At 39.6% G+C, this 22661-nt stretch overlaps 1 protein-coding gene across 1 annotated transcript; it reads left to right on the top strand.

Moving 5' to 3' along the window:
- The first annotated feature begins 18321 nt into the window (after window positions 1-18321).
- LOC116417347 (phenoloxidase-activating factor 2-like) lies at window positions 18322-18933 on the top strand. Its single transcript, XM_031930077.1, has 2 exons — window positions 18322-18533; window positions 18633-18933. Exons 1-2 carry the CDS (start codon window positions 18322-18324, stop codon window positions 18931-18933), a joined length of 513 nt encoding a protein of 170 aa, XP_031785937.1.
- Window positions 18934-22661: the final 3728 nt, after the last annotated feature.

Here is a 22661-nt window from a genome sequence, read left to right as displayed (position 1 = left end):
TGAGGCTATACATTATACATAAAAACCTTGAATCTAAAAGTTGTAGATATTTTTAAAACACAACTTTTTACCCTGACAAACATTTTTTCAAAACGCTTATACATAAACAAGAACCCTAGAAACGATTTTTGGTACATATAATTAAATAACAATTTCGGTGTGACACGCCCTGTCTGGCCCAAAAGCTCTAATTGATTGCTTGACGCTTGCGCGAAGCACGAGCGTTAGTGGTTGTGCCTTACACGCAAAACTCGAAGCGGCAAGCCACCGTGGCCGTTAGGCCGCGTTTGTATAGACATGAATATACTTTTTTTTTGTAAAATATTCTCACGATTTCAATAAAAATACCCTTTTATATATATATATATATATATATATATATATATATATATATATATATATATATATATATATGTATGTATGTATGTGTGTGTGTGTTATACCTATCCTTTAAGTTATTTAAACCTTAATATTGGTGAAAGTAAAAGTTCGATCCAGACTACGACCACCAAAAAATTCATAAAGACACCTTTTTATAGTGCAAAAGTTCCTATGTAGGTCCCAGAATGGCAAAGACCCTGTATCTTTGACTAAAAATGAAAATATCCATAAATTTGTGCTAAAATGATTCAAATTCATATTCTGTGGCAAATCTTATAAATTGCTTAGAGCATTCCAAAAAAATCACAGATGTAGCAAACATCAAAATAAAGAAAGTCACTGTAGGAGAAAATTGTTCCTTAATGTCCATCATTGACTAAAAATTCAAAGCTTAGTGATAAATGATTGAAATACATGTTTGCTTATAGAAATAAATTGCGTCACTTGGATCATCGCCACAAAAATCATAAAACTTGATTTTATTGTTACAAATATTCCTACCGAAGTCGAAAAATCGTAAATATATTATATCTCATACAAAAATTAACTTAATTATCCACTGACTTTGAAAAATTATGATCAAATGTTGACCAATGCGCTGCTAACCATGCGGCAGCTCGAGTTGATTGCATAAATATAAATGCGATGCTAATCCTAACGGCAGCTAGAGTTATTTACAGAAATATAAATGCGCTGCTAATCATAGCGGATACTTGAATTAATTACATATATATAAATGCGCTGCTAATTATAGCAGCAGCAAAAGTTAATCAAATGTTTATCAATGCGCTGCTAACCATGCAGCAGCCATATATTATCTTTTTTGTTTTCTATTGTTCTATTCTGTAAATATTGCATTAATATTAAATTAATTTTAACTGCTAATCTACAAGGCAAAAAAAATAAGTATTTTTAATTTATATTTTGACAGAAAAGTTCCAGGGAGTTTATACTAAATAGCTGAAGAAGAACGTTCATACACACATGAGGTTAATCTTTTTGTATTATCATTAGGGTGTATCGAATTTTTGTACGCACTATGGCGACTCTTAATAGTGCGAAAATTTTAGTAGTTATTGTAACGGGGTGTAAATTCAATCAACGAATAACTCGCTAAACGACTGGATCGCGTTCCCTCGATGCGGCGGAGGAATCCTCTCCGCTCGCGAAACACCTCCGTTCCATGAAGCTATCTCAGCTGCTTCTGTTTTGCTGGGTCTACGCGCCGCCTGGCGCGTGTTCGGCTGCTCAACTGCGTTAAATAAGTACTAAGGTGTGTGTACAACTAAAGATTACATAAAAAATAATAGTTGTCTTTAATCAAAGCCTAGAGCTCACACCGTTTCGGAAACAATTTTCTTTGTGAGATTTGTCAGTTTCCTCACTTGTAAAATGTTGTCATGAAGCAGGCTACGCTGCCCCGCGACGCTTGCAGTACGAGTTAACAACATCAAAACAAAACCCCACGTAACTAATCGTGATTTTAATCTCTGCTTAACTCTTTACTCCAGTGCATAAATCACATGCTAATCGCCTTTTTTTCTCTTCAGTCTAACACCAGAAAAATAAAGTGCATGAAATGTATCCCTCTTCCACACCATTCATTATCGTTTACCACCAACAATCACAATTTTTAAGGCATCGCTAGTGTAGTTCTTGCGAACCACACCCCTCAAATGTAAAATGGCTTTCGGATAACAATCTCCGAATATTTGATACAAAAAGAGCCAGAATCATCCTTTAATATTCAGGTTTCACGTGTGGACAGGACAGCAATTCCCGCAAATTCAATTCAAAACCAGGATTATCCTTGGACGCTTAAATCTCATGCGTCCAAAAATAATCGTAGGATGATCTCGGAGTACATCTCACCTCTTGCCAGCTCTAGCATAAACTGGAAGATTATTCACAAAGCGGAGTTAAACTCGTATTTTGACACAGGGATGATTCTGACCAATCAATGACAGAAATTATTTTTACACATTATTATTTTTAGACAACGGTATCATCCAATATAAATTAGATACTGAAATTGTCACTGATCAAAACATGCTAATAATTTAAATTAACTAACGAACAGTAATAATAAGCATTTTTTTTCTGTAAATGAAAAATTCGAACACTAATATAGAAGCAAATAGTGGCGCGAGCTCTACGACTCCGTCTGCTTCTCAAACTCGCTTTCGTAGCGCTGCCGCGCCACTTGGTTTGACAAATTATATTCAAAATGTTGTTGAATCTGAAATATCGCAAAAAGTGAATAAATCTGCATAGCATTCATGTAGAATCACTCAAACTGGGTAAAAATGTTTAAGAAATCATTAATAAAGCCAAAAAATTATCAGAATATCGTGACATAATTGAAAATTTTAACTCCTTTAAACACAATATAAATACTGGCATTTATTCCATAATCAGTCTGATCATATATGCTCTTGTGATATGGAAATTTCTTATCACCGGTGGGTCCCGTTTACTTATCTGTATGAGAAAAGTTTCAGCTACACTTAACAATGCAGCAAATAAAAGACCAGAGCAAGCACTGCGATACATTGCACGTCCGCCGTAACATTCTATGATAGACCTGGTATGGGATGATCAGCACAACCTGATGCTCAGACGATATATGCAGAACGCTTCGTCACTAGACCTATCGCCACCACAGGAAGCATTGCTTAGGGCCATAGAACCGGCGCAGTAATTTTTGTGTGCGTGCAGACACGCCAGCGCAAACGCAAATTGACATATATTTTCCCACACACTAAACAAAGAAAGCCTAAATACGCTTATTAGTGCCCACCTCATCTCTGGATAGTCACTGCACTCCACATGCGTGCTGGTACGCCGCGCACCGGTGCATGTTGAGTGTTGACGCAACAACAGAGAAATGTATGAAAGTGTATGCTACACATGCGAGTATATTATACAAGATAGAATACCTCTCTCAGATGCGATATTGCATTTTCATTACTTAATCTTAAATTCATCAAATAAACCTTTTCTCATCGAAACGGATATTTGTATAATTTAGCAAGTCTTTCTCTATCTTATTAATTAGGAAAATAATGTTATGTTATAAACATAAATACCTTTATCTGACAAGTCGATATATTAGAGTCTATAATCAGATAACATAGTTTTTCCCTCCTTCCCTTCTTCTGTTTTGCTGTAGAAAAATGTTTACTAGTCAACATAGTGGTCTAGTATGATATCAAATACATCTATGACAAAGGAATACTACCTTTCGTATCATAACAGCGCATGTCTTTTTGATTCAATATTCTAACAATATAGTTGTGTCAACCAACTAGGATAATTCTCTAGTAAAATGGCGAAATGCTTATCACTTATACAGTTAGCTATAATTTAATCATTATATATGCCATCAATAAAAAGAATAATAATAATAGCAATAAATCCTTTTAGTCAGACAAGGCAATTTTCAATCGTAAGCAAAAAATTATTCACAGTTTCTACTTAAGATTCTTTGTATAGGTAAAAACATACAATATTTAAATATTCATCTATATTATAATATACATATATTTCTACGCAGAGAGAGAGAGAGAGAGAGAGAGAGAGAGAGAGAGAGAGAGAGAGAGAGAAAGAGAGAGAGAGAGAGAGAGAGAGAGAGAGAGAGAGATTAGATTAGATTAGATTAGATTAGATTTATTTGACGTACAGTATGTTGTACGATAAAATGTATACAGCAGCAATAGTAGTACAGTAAAAATGTGTATTGTGAAAGTATGATAATGTGAAGATGGGTCAAGCGAGAGTGTGTGAGTGTGTGCGTTTGCGTGAGTGTGTACAGGCGTGTGTGTGTGCGTTTGAGTGAATGTGTACAAGCGAATTCAAGTGTTTGTGTTTTCAAGCTCAAGAAAGTGCTCTTTAGCTAGTCTCTTGAAACCTGAGACAGATGTAGTGTTACGAATGTGAGATGGCAGGTTGTTCCATAGGTATGAGGCGCTGATATGAAACGAGTTCCTCAGCGTCTCCGTCGCGAATGTCGGAATATCCAGAGGTATCACCTCCCCCCTAACAGGCCGAAGTGTGACGCGGAAGTCAAAGTATGCCAGTACGTATGATGGTACGGCTGTGTTAAACATTTTTCTTAGGAAACAAACAGTGAAATACTTCCTGCGTCCGGCAGTGGTTAGCCACTGCAACTCCCGCCTGTATGGGGAAATGTACTCATCTCTTCTTACACCATAGATGTACCGAATTCCTGCATTCACGAGCCTCTGAAGTTTTAGGTCGAGTTCCTGCGTCAGGTCACAGTATACGAGGGAACAGTAGTCTATAAGAGGAAACAGGAGGGCCTGCACTAAGTGCTTGCGCAACCTGAGATTGGTGCTTTTCCTGAAAAAGTAAAGCCTGTACATTAGTGTGTGAGCACGCTTACACACTTGTGTAATATGCTCCCTCCACGTAAGCTTAGAGTCGAGCACCAATCCCAGATTACGCACGGAAGATTCAAAGCTGACCTGGGCACCCCCTATGTTAATGAAAGTGTTAGCTGTTGAGGGTAATGCGTTTATGTAGTAGGGAGAGCCCAGGACAATTGCTTTAGTTTTAGCAACATTAAGTTTTAGCTTATTCTGTTCAGCCCAACCAGTAATCCTCTCAGCATTGGCACTCATCTTGTTTGATAAAGAATTGAGCTCTTCGAGGTGGCATTGACTGTAAATTTGCAAGTCATCCGCGTAGATGAGATGGAAAACATCGGTATCAAGGCAGAAACCAATGTCATTGATGTACAATGCAAACAGCAGTGGACCCAGAACGGACCCCTGCGGAACGCCGATGTTGAGACGCCGAGGAGAAGAACGTTCGTTATTGTCATCAACGACGGCCTGCTCTCTACCAGAGAGGTAGGAGGCAAACCAGCGGATGACTTGCTTTGAGAAGCCGAAGGTGGATAGCTTTCTCAGGAGCCTGACGTGACACACAGTGTCAAACGCCTTGCTAAAGTCAAAGAGAAGGAGTAGTGTTACTTTCTTTTTGTTTATCCCAGCTCTGGCATCATCAGTTAGCTTAATTAGGCCAGACTGAGTGCTGTGACCAGTGCGGAAGCCTGTTTGAAGATTATCTAGTAATAGCCTTGATTCAAGGTATTCTGAGACTTGCCTATGCACTAGCCACTCCAGAGCCTTGGAGAGAAAGCAGAGAAGTGAAATTGGACGGTAATCAGTCAGGGCTGTTGGTGAGCTGACTTTGTTGAGTGCGCGCACAAGTGACATTTTCCAGGCAGATGGGAAGCAGGGTTCGCTAAGGGACAGGTTGAAAATATGACTTAGTAAGGGAGCAAGAACCGGCAAAGCTTTTGAGATGACAACCTGTGGGATGCCGTCGCTCCCCCTGGCCTGAGTGTCAAAGTGCGATACCGCAGCCAACACGTCCGATTCCGTTATAGGTTTGAAATCGAAATGTTCCGGGAGGTCAAGACTTTCCAGGGTAGCAAGATAATCCTCAACAGCAGGAGCCAGCGGATCATTTGAGATCGCGCTGAAATGCGTGTTGAGTTCATCTGTGGTGAATCTAGATGGTAAGGGGGCCTTGGTGGCAGAAATTCCAAGTTTCTCCAGCTCTTTCCAGATCTCAGCAATATCAGTCAAGGTGGACAGGCGTGAATAGTAATAATTCAGCCTGGCCTCCTCGACTTGTTTGTGAGCATAGTCTCTAGCTAGTCTGTAAACGCGTCGATCTGATTCGAGCCTGGAGTCCCTGAAACGCCTGTAAAGTCTATTGCTCTCGGATACAAGGCCACGAAGAGCCGCAGTGTACCACGGGTGACGTTGTCGTCCTGGAGTCACAGTCCGCAATGGAGCGAGGTGGTTGATGGCGTTAGTGAGGTTAGCGTTGAGTAAAGATATGCAGTCGTCAAGTGATGAGGTGGTGAGAGATGACCAGTCACAGTCGCTAAGAAAGTCTCTCAGCTTCTCAGCGCTGATTCCTTTAAAGTTTCTGTATGAGTATGTATTTGGTACGTAGCGTGGAATCTGTTCGTCGAGAGTGGCCGTGATAAGGTCGTGTCCGTTGATGAAAGGTGCGTCTGTCTTCCAGTATGACTGCAGGCGATCCTGCTCGTCGATTAGGCACAGATCAAGCCAGGTGTCAGAACCCTGTTTATGGTGTGTGGCACCATAGGGAACGGACGAAAGGGAGTTCTCATCAATGAAGGCCCTGATGAAATTGGCATCTTCAGATGAGGATAGTTGGTCAGAGTTAAAGTCCCCCATTATAACCTTCGTGGAGTAGTTGTGCATGTGAGTTGTTAGTTCGTTAATAAAGTTAGAGCCTTGGAAAAAACGAGCATGAGGTGGGCGATACACAACCCCCACGAAGATGGGAGAAACTCCCTTGGCCGATATCTCACAAAAGAGGTATTCAGGCTTGCCTGGCTTGCCGGACCATTCACCGTCGGATGTTGAAATAACACTAACCGTCAGAGATTTGTGTATATAGAGGGCCACACCTCCACCGTTTCTGTTTCTGTCTCGTCTGTAGAGCAGGTAATCATCCAGCGAGGGGATGGATGTCACCTTCTCGCTTAGCCAGGTCTCAGTAACAGCTATTATGTGGAATAAAGAGCGAGTGGATAAAAAGAGCCTGATCATCTCAATGTGACCCGTGAGAGAGTTCGCATTAAAATGACAGACCCTTAGACCTTCAGACAGAGATACCTCAGAACCCGATGAAGACACGGCGGATGAGCTTGATGGCGGACGTGGTGGGATGAAATGTAAGTGTGGCAGCTTCATTGTGGAGTGATGTTTACGGCGAGCGGGATCCGAGCTAAAAAATTATCCAGCTCGGCGTCGGTGGTAATGACGGTGGCACGCTCGTTGTCATCGTTGCAGCGGACGAACAGTCTCCCGTCCCTGACGAACGTTCGGCAGCCCTGCCTCCTCTTGGCTTCCAACCTAGCCCGTGAACGCAGCTTGTGGACGTCGGTGGGGAGTAGCTCATTGATGTTTATGAGCCCTTGGTGGTCAGGACTCAGAGTTTTGGCCTCCTCCATCACGGTTGCGTCCAGCTCGTTGGTGTGGAGCTTGCGTTTACGAGCTTTGGCAACGACGATAGCTCGCGCTAGTGCACTCGACGAGAGGGTGACGGCCAGTGGTGGCAATCTGCCGTCACTCCTGGCGGTGTTCCGGGGTGCATCGAGCCTACCCATGACCCTGACGGATGCAATATCTCTCCGCAGGACCGTAGGGTCAAGTGCGTTTATGACTGCAAACGCGAGAAGATGCAGCGAGGTCTCACGGGTGTAGTGCAAGCCCGTGATAACAACAACACTATTTGAGGTCTGCTCCTGCCGTCGTTTGACCTCAGCCAGCTCACTGCGGAGGCTGCTAATTTCCGCAGCGCTGCTGCTGTTGTTGCTGTTGTTGTTGTTGACCTGCTGCAATGCAGAGCTCCTCGATGAGAGATCTTGGACTTGTGCCTGCAACTCGGTGATGGTGGACTCAGCATTAAGTATGCGAGTCTTGAGTGCAGGCAGCTCATCGAGGGCCTTTAGGCGCTTCTCCAGCGGGCTAAGACGTTGCTCAATTCTCGAGATCCTCTCCGACACGATGTTTTGTGTCTGGATGGCTTCCGCATGAGCATTGCGGATGTCATCGAGAGCTTCACGAATGTCCTTCAATGTAGCTTCGATGGTTGGTGGTGGGCGAGTTGGTGAAGTACTTCGTGAAGTGCTGGCTGATGGTGGTGCCGATCTCGTCTTCTTCATCCCCGGTTGTTTTGGGGTGGTCTTAGCCGCTGTTGTCGCAGTCACCCCCGCCGCCGATGTTGACCTGGGCCCCGCTTTGGCACCCTTGGCGTCCGCACAGGGAGGACAGGCTATAAACTGCCTATCGTTTACCACGACTGTCTTGATGTTGATGGTGTTCAGACATTTGACGTGGTAATGGAGCTTGCAAAAAGTACACCTTTTCGGCTCCTTGTGCTGAATAGGCTGCTTACAGCTGCCGCATTGCCGAAAAGGCACTTCCCCGCTCTTTTCGCCGTTTTCACTCATTTTCGTCGATAACTTACTGGCAGTCGGTAGAGCAGAAATTCGTGATGTGATGTTGAGTTATCGACGGAGTGGTAGAGTCGTTGTTAAAACTCTTACGGCTAGATGGAGCGTTAGTGTAAAGAGCGAGAAAGCACCGACCTCAAACAATGTGCAGACGCCTTAGAAGTTCTCCCTCGATGCGGTAGATGTCTCCTCGTTGTTGATTAGGAGCGGAGAGAGACGCCGTGCGAGCGGGAAACCAAGCCAAGCCGAGCCGAGTAGATTTTGAGGTTAGAAGCCGTGCAGAAAGTTTGTGCAGAAAAGATATTGAAAATAAATTGCAACCTTCAGCGATTTATATGTCGTCGTAAAGGTTGCAAAAAAGAGCGTGCAACAATCTACAACAAAAGAGGGCCCGAAGGCAAGAAGCGGCAGAAAAGCAGTGCGAAAGTAGGAGCAAAATGAAAAGCTGTCAAAGCGACTCACCAGAGAGAGAGAGAGAGCGAGAAAGAGAGAGAGAGAGAGAGAGAGAGAGAGAGAGAGAGAACGAGAGAGAGAGAGAACGAGAGAGAGAGATGCGGGCAACGTCAACGGAGACGTGCGTGAGGCAGCGAGCCTCGAGAGAGTGTTAGAGCGCGTGCTTGTGTGTTTGTGTGTGTGTGTGTGTGTCTAAAAGAGCAGCGAAGACGAGTCGGCCAGGAGGCCGACGGCCGCAGTATGTAAGCCGAAGCGAACAATAAAGAGTTTGACTAGAATCAACGAGTTATTGTGATTTTCCGTCCCTTACACACTGCTGTAACCCGAACGGCGAAATCCTCGCGGAACTCCCTCCGAGATCTACTTAATAAAATAATAGTGTCGAGTCTTCGGGACTGGGTTGAGACGCGAATTCTCACCTCACTTAGATTGGCTACGTCACAAATTTTAATATCGCGGAATCGGTTGAATTTTTCTTGTAGTAACTGAACCTCATCAAATAATCAAATATTTTAGTAAACATGCACGTAAATATTATGCACATCGTAGATTACAAGATGACGGGACGGCAAGTGTGAATTAAAATAATAATTTCGAAAAGTGTAACTATCTTTTTTTTCATTACCATTACTTATGATTGATTCTATCTTACCTGCTGATCTTTAATGCTCGACCTTTTCAAAACTGATTTCACTACATTCACGAACGTATATATTTATGAGAATTATAGAGAAACTTTTGTAAGCTACAAACGTTTAACAAGTTCTTTAATAATTTCGCAAAATTTTTAAGAAGACATAAGAATCATAATACAAAGATACTGATTTGTGAAGATGGAGCCATACTTAGTTACCGACATTTTACCTTATAAAAGAATTTTTCAAATTGATTTTACACCCGTTTAATAAGTTTAACCAAACTTCTAAAGAATAGCTTCGACGCAAACGACCTGTCGAGAGAATGCTACTGCAACGCGGTTGTTTACCGTGGTTGCAGCGTGACTATGTAGTTAAATATTGTTGCTGTATATTTGGCAAGCAGCAACGGCGTGGTGTATAGGTTTGGGCTTTTGTCAAGTGTCATGGGTATGCGAAGCTTAAGGCTGCTCAAGCTTCCAGCGCTGCCGATCTTCATCGATTTCCTGACGCGCCGCCCGGCAGCTGCTGCAGCTCTTGCTCAAGCACGGACACGCCGACTTCTTCAGCGTAGTTTTAAGCGCCAAGTGACGCCTGCTGAACATCGAAGCGGCTCCACGATCGTCGTTTCTGTGCTCCCAAGCCGTGAAAAATTCTGCTGTACCGATGATATATGCAGAGGCCTGATCGAGTTGGCGTCGCAGCTACTTATGTTGAGGTTGAAAGAGCTGAAGGAACAAACGTACGAGGTCTCGGAGAAAGAGTATATAGTTACCGCTTAGGAAGGCTCTGGCACGAGTCGAACAACAAGCATCATCAAGCTTGAGCAGTCAGAACTCATAAAGTTGAAGACGACCTTATGCAAAGGGGCCGTTAAACACACTATTGGTCTAGTTTTTGATATCACAGTCCAGTATGTCGGTGTGATTTTTGAATGTGTCTAGTCCATCTTCCTCGTGTCCTAGTAGTTCTTCTTGTCCCCGAACTCGGTGAGATCGTTGACACAGTCGTATCCCGCCTTGAACTTGTTTCTAAGCTGCGGAAGATCAAGAGAAAAACATTGTAGTCCCTGGCTCATTTTGGGAAAACAATAGCGTATGAGCTTGCGAAAGAACAAAACGATCGTGATCTTGCTTATTAAAGAGCTGTTTCCTCTGCCTTTGTGTATCGCGTTCTCATGTCGCAGTCAGCATATCCTGGAGCGATTGACCAGTGTCCAATTTTCAGTTCATCGATGTGAGCCAAAGATTCCGAGACGTTCCCAGTTGATATAGAGTACACTGCTGTGTTTACTCTGTACCAAACATTCACACATCGTGTATGATATACTTACGCGAGAGCTTGCATCGCGTCCTGGCTGGCACTCTCGGCGCTTATTAGACACCTTATAATTCTTGTCGAGCGATACACTATCGGAAGCACGAGAGCTCTTTAGCAAACGTATAACCACTCACACAGACTGATTTAAGAGAGTTCGATTATATAGCGAGTCTTCATACCCGTACACCGATAAGCTCTGATACACCGCACTGTTTTAGGCTATGTTTTATGTTTAACCCGTTACATGAGTCCCGATGCACGCTGCTGCCGCGTGAGCCTCTTTCAGCTGCATATAGTCACACACTGATCTACGATCACAAATGGCAACTTCTAGCCTAGAAAATCTAATCCTCGTCTCTCACATATTCTTTATGATAATGCTTAGGTGACCTTACTCAACAACTTCTTGCTTTTTTATATGTGTAAATAGAAACAGCTTACTAACCTTATAACCTATTATCATGACATATCTTGCATTGTTGTCCTTAAAAAGATAAGAATCGCACATGACCAAAATTTTAAGAAATCATCGCAAATTAATTTTTGATCATAATTATTTTGCTAAAAGAGAAATTTTTGAAGCAAAATATCATGATCATTTGTAAGTTCTCATTAAAATCTTTAAGATATATGACCCAATCATCAGCATCTAAGACATATCAGACAAGAAATCATTGGAACCAATAAAACGTATTTAGGTTATTTAGCAAATTCAAAGTATAATAGGGTCGCGCTACTCCCCGATGGCACAGTGTATAAAAACTTATAGTTGCCATCGGGGCGCTACTGCGCCCCTTGATCTACAATACATATTTACACATAATACACTACCTATACTACGTACGTATACCTACCTACAATACGTATACATTCTTTTTTACTACGCATACACAGAAGAGCTTGCACGTTTTATTGGCGAGATGTCTTAAGTTTCAACGCGAATTAATTACTCGGTTTGATGGATTATAAAAAAATCTAATACATTTTTAGAAGATTCTGTCGCCACCGAACGACAACATCGCTGATTTTATTCCCTTCCGAGTTCAACTTTCTGCATACTAATATCGTGAGGAAACATCAAATTTGCGATGATTGTTTACACTACTAAGGAAACATTATCAAAAGTAGTCGCACAGTAATTTATGGCCAATGTCAATCTATAAATACGAATAGCTTTTTTTAGATTACTATTTGGAACGTGTGCTTAAAGATGCTTTTGAAACTAAATGTTTACATAAATTGATTAAAGAACACAAAAACAACGAAAACATGGATAGTAATTCAATATGTGATATAACTTCTGCTGATCGTTATTTAAATTTGAAGAAAGAAATAATCCGAGATAGCTACGATGTATGTTTACTGTGGAACACTTATAGCGCATCTATTTCATAAAGCTCAAATGGACAAATTTGGCCTATACAAATACAGATAGATAATACACCTCTGCAAAAAAGAAGATATCATCAATATTTAGCTGGCATTTACTAGAGTAAAAAGCATTTAGTAGAGTAAAAAAACCTAACCTAAATTCTTTCCTCAAACCATTTTCTATAGTATTAAAAAAATTACACGCAAATATGATTGAACAAGGTCAACACGCCACGAATAAAAACTTGGAACACGTAAAATTTGTCAAAAGGACTGTTATAGATGCACTAATTCTACATTTTGATATTGCTGAATCATTTGTGCCTGATTGCATGCACTAAGTTCTCGCAGATGTTGTTACTATGCTTACTAAACTATGGTTTGATAAGAAAAATCATACAAAATCATTCTACATAGATCCGCGATTGCAAAATTCAATACACAATATGATCTCAGATACTATGCTCCCAGATTATGTAGCTAGAACGCCCCGAACTTTAAAATATCGAAAATTTTCCAAGGCATCTGAATAGCCATCCATGCATATAGTTATTTATCACTGGCAAGAACATTGAAGTGATTTTGCTATGTATTAAAATTTTATAGTTTTCTACATCAATTTGTCACATTCGATGTGACATTTGTTTTAAAAAGAGGTAAAAAAAATGCATGCTGCAAATCACTTAAACCAATAATTAAAATAAATAGTTAAAATGCAGTTAAACCTTGTTAAAAAACTTTTTATTCAGTAAACTGACATGACTGTTCGCTTTGACTGTTCTTGTTGGAATGAATATAGTTTGTTTTAAAAACAAAATCGTACATAATGTTGTCGTCAAGATAATACACTATCAATTGTATAATGAATTAACATTCGAAATAGAACTTTACTTTAATACTTTCCCTTGTTAATTTATGTAAGAGCACTATAAGAAACAAACAAAACATTTTTGCACCCATTGCGTTATTTTAAGCCCATTTTATCGCATAATCGCAAGGCTATAGGTTTTGTTTGTCGATGAAACTCTGGATTCTGGCTTAGTCGTACTGCTGCCGAATTGTCGACCTCAACTATTGGAACCTGCTTCAAAGTTACAATATTTTTGAATCTTGAGAGTCAGATAATTTCTTTAGCAGCTTTGTTTGCTGCGATAATTTCAGCTTCGGTAGTAGAAGTAGCCACAGTAGGTTGCCTCTGACTCAAATAACCCCTCCTGCATACTTGACTACTACGCCGAAAGTAGAGTGACCAGTTTTCGTGGATGCGCCAAAATCAGCGTCACTGAAAGTCGCAAGAATACCTCTTTTTACGTTATAATAATAGGTTATCCCTTTTATCAATGTGCCTGCTATGTAGCGAAAAACTCTTTTAACACGAGCTACATCTTCTAATGATGGATTTTCAAGTGTTCTTGATAAAAATCCAACGCTTTACGCTAAGTCAGGTCGCGTTCCTAGGATCAAATACATAAGTACTCCAACCGCTTGTCTGTAAGGAAAGTTATGAGTTTTGGAATTTTCTTTCCCTGGTTGAGAAATCTCAGAAACTTTCAACATTGGTGTAGAGACAGGTCTGCAATCTGAAAAATTGAAACGTTCTTAAATCTTGTTTGCAAAAGCTTGTTGATTAATTGTAATATGATAATCTGTTTGCTTAATTTCTATCCCTGAAAAGTACGAAGCTTTCTGAGAAGTAATATTGAATTCTTTGCTTAAATCTTGTAAGAAAATCTTCAAATCTTGAGAGTCTGTTGCGACAACTAATCCATTATCTACATACAGAGCCATGATAATACTCTTCTCATTTTCTTTTCGCATGAACAAACATGGATCTGCATCACTAACTTAGAAGCCGAGTCTGCCGAGTTACTTGCCAAAACGTTTGAACCAACATCTTGGAGCCTGTTTCAAATCATACAAACTTTTTTGAAGTTGACATACCTGATCAGTACCGTCATTGTAGCTCTTAGGCTGCTGCATGTAAATAACTTCTTCAAGGTCACTGTATAAAAACGCTGTACATATGTCAAACTGAGCTAGGTGCATTTGTTCACTTGCAGCTATGCTTAAAATTGAACGTATGGTTCCCATTCTTGCTACTTGACTGAAGGTTTGGCTATAATCAATACCGTAGCATTGACTTTTATGACTAGTCTTGCCTTGTACCGACTGACTGAACCATCTGGATTGGTTTTCACTCTGTATGTCCATTAACATGAAATCGCTTTTGCTCCTGGTGTCAAGTCTGACATTTTCCACGTGTGATTTTCACTGAGCGACTTTATCTCATCTTCCATGGCTTGTTTCCACTCTTGACTTTCTCTACCTGAAACCGCTTTTAGAAATGATTGAGGGTTTATATACGTGTCAATGAAATCATCGCTGTTTTGTGCAACATGTGCGTACTCTTGTAGGTAACTTGGTTTTTTCAATTTCGAGCGATCTCTCAAGATTCTCGTAGGTAATGACAGAGGCTGCGCTAGTTCTTGCTCATTATCGGTCGCCGATACATAATCCGTGCTTTTCGAATCATACACGAATGATTCTTGTTGAACTGGAATCTCGGGATCTTTCTCAGTGTCATCTTTCTGAAAATCAGAATCTTTGAGAAGTAACTTAACCTCATGATCGCAATCTCGCGTCAATTCTCGAAATTAAACGCCTCTCGAGACAATAACTTTGTGCTCTTCTTTGACATAGATTCTCTATCTCTCATCGTTATCGTCACCTATCAGATAACCTTTGATTGCTTTTTCATCCATTTATCTTCTCTTTTCTTTAGATACATGAACGTAGCAAGTTGATGCAATGATACGTAAGTCCTTGATTCTAGGCTTACTTCCAATCCATAGCTCGTAAGGACCCACACCATCTACCGATGACTTGCCTGTTCTGTTCAATACGTACGTAGCTGTAGTGACTAATTTTGCCCAAATGGCCTCAGGAGATTTCACTTCTGGATTGAAGTATTTAAATGTTCGAGCCATTTCAACAATCGTGCGATTTTCTCGTTCAACGCAACCATTTTGCTGAGGTGTATACGAAGCTGTCAACATGTGCCTTATTCCGTTTTTCTGTAGAATAGCCTTGACCTCCGCGTTGTCGAACTCACCACCATTATCACTCAGAAGCGCCTTAATCGAATGACCTTGCTGCTTTGCGTGAGCAATGGTAGCTTGTAAAGCTTCTGTGACGTCAGACTTATCTGTAATTATGTAGCAGTATCAAAATTTAGTGTACATATCTCTAAATACAGCCATATACTTTTTCTTGCTGAATGACACGTCAAAAGGGCCACATAAATCTGTAGCAATCAGTTCTCTAAGTTGACTTGCTTTTCTCCTGGTACCGAAAACCAAACGATGTGCCTTACAGTAAACGCACGGTTCACAAATTTCTCTGGCCTTGACATTAATGCCTAGCTCCTTTTGTAATAAATTTTTCACATACTGCTTATCCTGATGCCCCCACCTCTTGTGATACAGCTGTAATTGAGAGCTATCAGTAACAGCAACATTGAAACTTACATTGTCAGCGGAAAAAATTGGTTTGATAGCTGCTTTGAATAGTGTTCCTTTCGGAACATTTCGGACTCTACTTAGCAGTATTTTACCATTAACTTTGAGCGATCACTGCGTAGCTGTTGACTCAAAAATGCTTTTTCTGCTTCTGTCTTAAACTGCTAAAACAGAACAAATTCTTCGATATGTCAGGAATGTACCAAACATCATTCAAGTTTAATATGTATCGCTCGTTGTTCACTGTTGATACAACTTTTATGATGCCCTTCCCTACTGCTTGCAAGAGCTCTTTTCCAGCAGCCTTTATACCACATGGATTGTCGAACCTTTTGAAATCTACAAAGAAATCTAAATTATTTGTTGCGTGTCTTGTTGCACCGTTGTCGATCCACCAATCTATAGTGTTGATCTCGGCATTCAAAATTTATTCAGAAATTGACAAAACGAAACCTTCTTTAACCTAAACTGCATTGCTCTGACTTTTGCTTTGAATATTTTTGTGGTTAGCTTGATTTTAAGAGTGATTAGCGGTTTTGTTTTTATTTTTAGGTGGACGTCTATCAACAATCCACTTTTTGCATTCACTGACCCAATGGTTTTTCTAACTACAGTAATTGCACGACGTACCTGCTCTCGACTTCTTTTTAGCGTCTTGCTTTTGCATCTCACCTTTTGCCATTAAAGCTTCTGATTGTCGTTTGCAAATTTGAAAATTTGTCGTTGCCGGTATTTTTCTTGAAGTTTCTCTTGAATATACACAACTGTGTAGTCAACTCATCAAAGGTTTCCTCTGTGTCTTTGGTCAGCAGTATCCAACTAGACCTAAACGTCTCAAACTCAGTAGGTAAAATATTCAACGTTTTACACACAAGCAATAAGTTCGGTAACTTGTTTTCTTTTCGACCATCGAGGCCGTTGTTGAGATCACTCCAGAGACTTCTCAACTTAGCTAAATGTGTAGAAACATCCTGACATCCAACAAAAAGCGAAAAATAAATCACAAATTTGAAAAAGTTGATCCTTGGATGTCGCTTCAAACTGCTCTTTGAGCGCTTCGAAAGCATCACGCGCTGTTTCTTTATCGATAATTCTCTCATACACTGCATCTGTAACTGAGCTGCCAATCATAGACTTTGCATAGCTATTAGCCTTTCGATAGAAATCATACTTCTCTTTGTAATCTTTTTGCTCAGCTGCGGTGACGGTGCTAACTAGAGGCTCTGGTTTCTTAACCTTGTTATCGATAACGTCTAATGCGGCTGCATGATAATCGAGCAGGTCACAAATCTTTCGTTTTCAGATCGGACAGTCTGCCTCGCCAGTTAACGGATTGATGTGCTTCGCCAAATCCATTTGCGGCTATTTATCGATGCTTCGCAAGCAATCGCTTCTTGATAAAAACACGTTTCATTTACACAGTTAGGTGACTGGGCCCATAACTAATTAAAATAAATAGTTAAAATGCAGTTTAACCTTGTAAACAAACTTTTTATTCAGTAAACTAACATGACTGTTCGCTTTGACTGTTCTTTTTGGACTGAATATAGTTTATTTTAAAAACAAAATCGTACATAACGTTGTCGTCAAGATAATACACTATCAATTGTCTAATGTGTAATAAATTAACATTCGAAATAGAACTTGGGAGAGCTGCCTGTATTGAAGAATCATGGGAATCACACGAGGCGGAACAAGTATGCTCCCTATGTAAAAAGCCTAGGGAGTGTACAGCTGGACTCCATCGGCTGGTAGGAACGGAGGTAAGTCTCAATTTACTTTTTATATTGAATTTATTTTAATGGTTTTTTTTTCTTTTTAGGAGTGGGTTGAGTGGCTTGAGTTTTTAGAAATCGTATAATTCCTTGGGCATTTTTTTGTATTATTTTTTGTTTTGTTTTTTATATTTTTGTTTTTCTGTGTGTGTGAGTGTGTTTGGGCTACGCCGCCACAGCTCTGCATCGCGCTGCGCACCAACCGCCGCTGCCGTCGTCGCGGCCGGCAACGGCAACAATGCTGCAGAGCAGCTGCGTCAATAGGTCGCGTCGACGACCAGTGTTACGCGGCTCCGCACGATGCGTCCCGCGAAAAGTCTTTTTCTGGTCGTAATTCGCTCGTCCGAGAGCATCATCTGAGTCCAGAACCTGGGACATCCGTCTAGCCACAGTCGCTCGGCTGGCTGGTTTCATCAGGCAGCTCGCGCAGGTCGATGTTCTTGCTGCTGCTGCCAGTGGTGGCGAGCCGGTGATCTGGCAACAGAACCCAAGCTTTTCCCGTTCTCCTCGGCTGCTGCTGCTCTACTGCTACTGTACCACGGATGCCCTACTGCCGCGAGAAGACCGATCTACTTTTGCCGTCTGCTCATCCAAGGATCTCTTCTGCGACGAGTTACAAACTCCTGGCCCAAGATTCCAGTGAACAGGTCTCTCGAGAAAAGCCGTAGACGAGGCGGTGTCGACCTGCTGCGGACTTACGCGGAGGTAGACGGGAGTAATCAGTGCGCGCGCGTGCACGTGTGAAACATCAGTGCGTGAGTGTGTGTTGGAGAGAGACGCGCTGGGCGAAGAATCCCCGAAGCCGTTACCGACAGCCGCGGCACGTTTGAGTCACCGCGATGAGCAGGAGCAAGACGTCGTTTTCGTACTCCGCCGGGCAGCCCGAGGTCAAGGGGCAGCGCCGGTCTCTGCCGACGGCACACTTGAGCGGTCTGATCTTCGATGTATTCAGTAACGGCAATAATGCTGCAGAGCAGCGGTGGCAACGGCGACTGCGAGTGTGTGCCTTACAACCAATGCCAGAACAGCACCATCCTCGAGAACGGAGTCGGTCTCATAGACATCAGATATAATGATTATACCGATTTTTCACTCGATTAATTTTTCTTAAACGCAAAGTATAATACGTTAAAATTTTCAACAATTTGAGTGGACCGTACGACAACTACCTCGACGTCTGCTGTGCTCCACCTGACGTGACCCAAGAGAAGATCATCCCCAAGCCGACTGTGCGCAAAGGCTGCGGTCAGCGCAATCCCGAGGGTGTTTGTTTCCGTATAACCTGTGCCAAGGACAACGAAGCCCAATTTGGAAAGTTACCATGGATGGTTGCGACCTTCAAGGACGAAGCCGTCGGTGGAAAGCCCGAGAAACTCAACGTCTACCAGTGTGGTGGTACTCTCATTCACCCCAGGGTCGTCCTTACCGCTGGACACTCAATAATGAGGTAAACTAAATTCTATGTATCTCGATTTTTTTAAGCTTTTATTTTAATCAATAATAATATTATTTTGTAGAAAATTTTATTAAAAACTATCACAAAGGCCAAAAAATATTCAAATAGAAATATATTTTATGATCTTAATTTACAATATTATTCATCTATATCTAAATTAGGAGAATTTAATTTGTTAAAAAATAAACCTTAGAAATCAAATTTTCTGATATACCAACAAAAAAAGGATTTGTGAGTAAGTAAATAAAAACAATCTTATTTTAAAGTTATATTATAATTCATGTTTGTACTGATACTGGAATACTTTTGTAATTATTCTAGAAATTCAAGGATATTTGCATAACAATTTTAATTAAAAAAAATAAAGACAAGGCATTTGAATACTTTGGAGCCATTACTTATTAACTTTAACTTAATTATCCACTGACATCGAAAAATAATGATCAAGTGTATGATTTATGTTATAAGTTTTTGCAAGAGACATTGTTACGAGTGAAGAGTGAAACGAAAAAGTGACAGACCCCGGGCTTGAACCGATATCCTCTGGCTTGCGAGACAGACGTTCTGTCGTCGCGCCACGGCCGCCATAACACGTGACAACATAGTATATTTATGATTCCTTGACTTCGGTAGCAATATTTGTAACAATAAAATCAAGTTCTGTGACTTTTTTGGTGATGATCCAAGTGACGCAATTCATTTCAATAAGCAAACATGTATTTAAATAATTTATCACTAAGCTTTACAAAATTTGACTTAATTATCCACTGACTTCGAAAAATTATGTTCGAGTGTATGATTTATGTTATAATTTTCTGCATGAGACATAATATATTTACGATTTCTCGACCTCCGTAGGAATATTTGTGTGTGTGTGAGTGCGTATATATATATATATATTAGTAAAAAGGCTGCGTATTTTTATGATGTGTGAGTGCATAATCCACAAATGCTAAAATCGTTAGGACCGTTAAGTTGACCGCACAGCTATATACAGATGGGAATTGCTTTCTCAAAAAAAATAATAATATATTACGATATTTAGAATCAAGAGGTTGCCAGTGCATACTCTGCGTTCCCGAGCAGTAACAGTAACTAGCTTGCCAGGGTAGCCGTTGACAAGGTTCAGGTTGTTTTCGGTGCCTTGGTACAAAAATCATTCAAGTACAGTGTCTAGGTGTACAGGGTGCCCGATGACGAGGTCTAGGTAGAGCGCTCCGTGGTTTTTTAAGTCTAACAACAACAAATATTTCAGCGCGATTCCTTCATTTGGCTTCGAGTTCTAGCTGGTTAAAGTTGAGGTTTCAAGCAATTTCTGCATTTTTTGCCTATTTAATGATTTGTAGCTTATAAGGAATGCATTTTTAACTAAAACTTTTTTTACTAAAGATACTTTTTTTGTAAAATTTTCTGAATGTTTTAATAAAAATACTTTTAAAGCCATATATGTATGTTAAGGCTACCTTATTTGTATTTTTAACCTTAAAATATGAAAATCTGAATGTTTGATCTGGACACCAACAATCTCAATACAATCAAAAGATACCTTTTATAGTAAAAAAGTAGCTGTAAAGTTTTAGAATAGGCCTGACCTACTAAAAGTTATGTAAAAAACAAACATGATATAATGGCTAATAAGTGGTTTTACATTCAAATTTGACACTTATACATTTCATGACTACCGATGCCAACATTAGTTTGTATCGGTAGACATGAAATGTACTAGGTTATAAGTGTCAAATTTGAATGTAAAACCACTTATTAGCCATTATATCATGTTTGGTTTCTATATAACTTCTAGATGAAGTTCCAGATCCGGCCCATTCTAAAACTTTACAGCTACTTTTTTACTATAAAAAGCTATCTTTTTACTGTATTAAGGTTGTCGAAGTCCGGATCAAACATCCAGATTTTCATATTTTAAGGTTTAAAATGCAAATAAGGTAGCCTTAAAATATGAAAATATTTTTATTCAAAAATTCAGAAAATTTCACAACAAAAGTATTTGTGTAGTTTTAGTTAAAAATGCATCCCTTATGAGCTACAAATCATTGAAAATAGGCGAAAAATGCAAAAGTTGCTTAAAACCTCAACTTTAACCAGCTAGAACTCGAAGCCAAATAAAGGGATCGCGCTGAAATTTTTTTGAGAGTCAGGTACAACATATAGAACATGTATATACAGTTCAGGAAAAAATAAAAATTTTTATCTTCGATTTCACAGACAACCACCCATATATATATATATATATATATATATATATGTAAGGCCACTGCTCAAGGAAATTCACTAGAGTGGAGTTTTGGGTTAGAAATCAACACTTGTATGATGTATTATAAAAAACTGTTTTTAACAATATGTACAAATTAGTAAAGGCTAAAAATATTACAGTAAACGTATAGACTTAAGACTAACCTGAATCTATACAATTGCCGATAGCAAACCTTTTAGTATATCAGTTTCAATAACCTCACTTATAACGATCCTAACGGCTCGGAGTCTTATTACATACTGGCTCTCACTCACATGTCAACAAGTGACAAAGCCAAGCTTGGTAACCCACAAGCTTACATCCCCCCATTCAATGACCGAAGGTGCACTCCATCGGAGTAAGGAACAAGCTTACTAGCATGAAAAATATTTGACTCATTTTTTCTAAATCAACTATCTAACAAAAACATTACATCAGAAATTTTCTCTTTGATTTTAAAAGGACCTACTCTAATTGGATCTATTTTATCTTTATTCAATTTATTAGCGCTTTGTACATAAACTAAATCTCCTACCTTATAATCTATCTGTTTTACATTTTTATCATAATATTCTTTATTCTGATTGTGAATTTCTTTTGATTTCCTAAAAGCTATTTTTCTACTGTCTTCCAAATTTGTCAAATTGTTGTCATTTAATTCATCGGGTAAGAATGAGTTGTTTAGTCCTGTCAGCAAATAATTAGGAGTAAATCTAGTTGAACTGTGAATTGTATTGTTATAATCCTTTACACATTCCTCTGCTACCTGAGGCCATGATTTATTTCTATTCTCGTAAATTTTACATCGTATTCTGTTTACCAAAGTCTGATTTGTCCTTTCATTTAATCCATTAGAAAACGCACAATCCACTGCTGTAAACACCAATGCTATCTTCTTTTTATTTAAATATTGCTTAAACTGTGCTGAATTTATACCAGGATATTGATCTGTTAACACCAATTTAATACTTCCATCTTTCTACTTTCTTAATTAAATTTATAAAATCCTTTGCAACTTGGGTTTTTGAAGTTATTACGTAAGCAAATCTTGTAAAATGATCCACCGCCAAATGTAGATATTTCTTTTTAATTTTATTACCTTTGAAACCTCCTATTGTGTCTAGGGACACTATTTCAAGAGGTTCCTTTGCTGGACCAAGTTGAGATAAAGGTGCTTTAAAACAACCTATTCTTGATTTATTTTTGTTAAGTGACGAAGTTAATGCAAGTTTCACAAATCTACAAGTTAATCTTATGTGCTTATACATATTTTTAAAATAAAATGTTTGCCCAAAGGATAGAATGAACTGTTTTGTGCCTATATGACCCTGATCAACATGTACATCTCTGATAAGAGATTTTCCAAATTCTTCAGTAATCCATATTTTCTTTCTATCATTTAAAATTTTATAAATTATATCATCTTTAATAATGCATTTTTTATCAATTTTTGATTTTCTTTGATATCGTTT

The sequence above is a fragment of the Nasonia vitripennis genome (genome assembly GCF_009193385.2).
Source record: "Nasonia vitripennis strain AsymCx chromosome 4 unlocalized genomic scaffold, Nvit_psr_1.1 chr4_random0008, whole genome shotgun sequence".
Classification (NCBI taxonomy): domain Eukaryota; kingdom Metazoa; phylum Arthropoda; class Insecta; order Hymenoptera; family Pteromalidae; genus Nasonia; species Nasonia vitripennis.
This window is presented reverse-complemented; position numbering and strand designations above follow the sequence as displayed.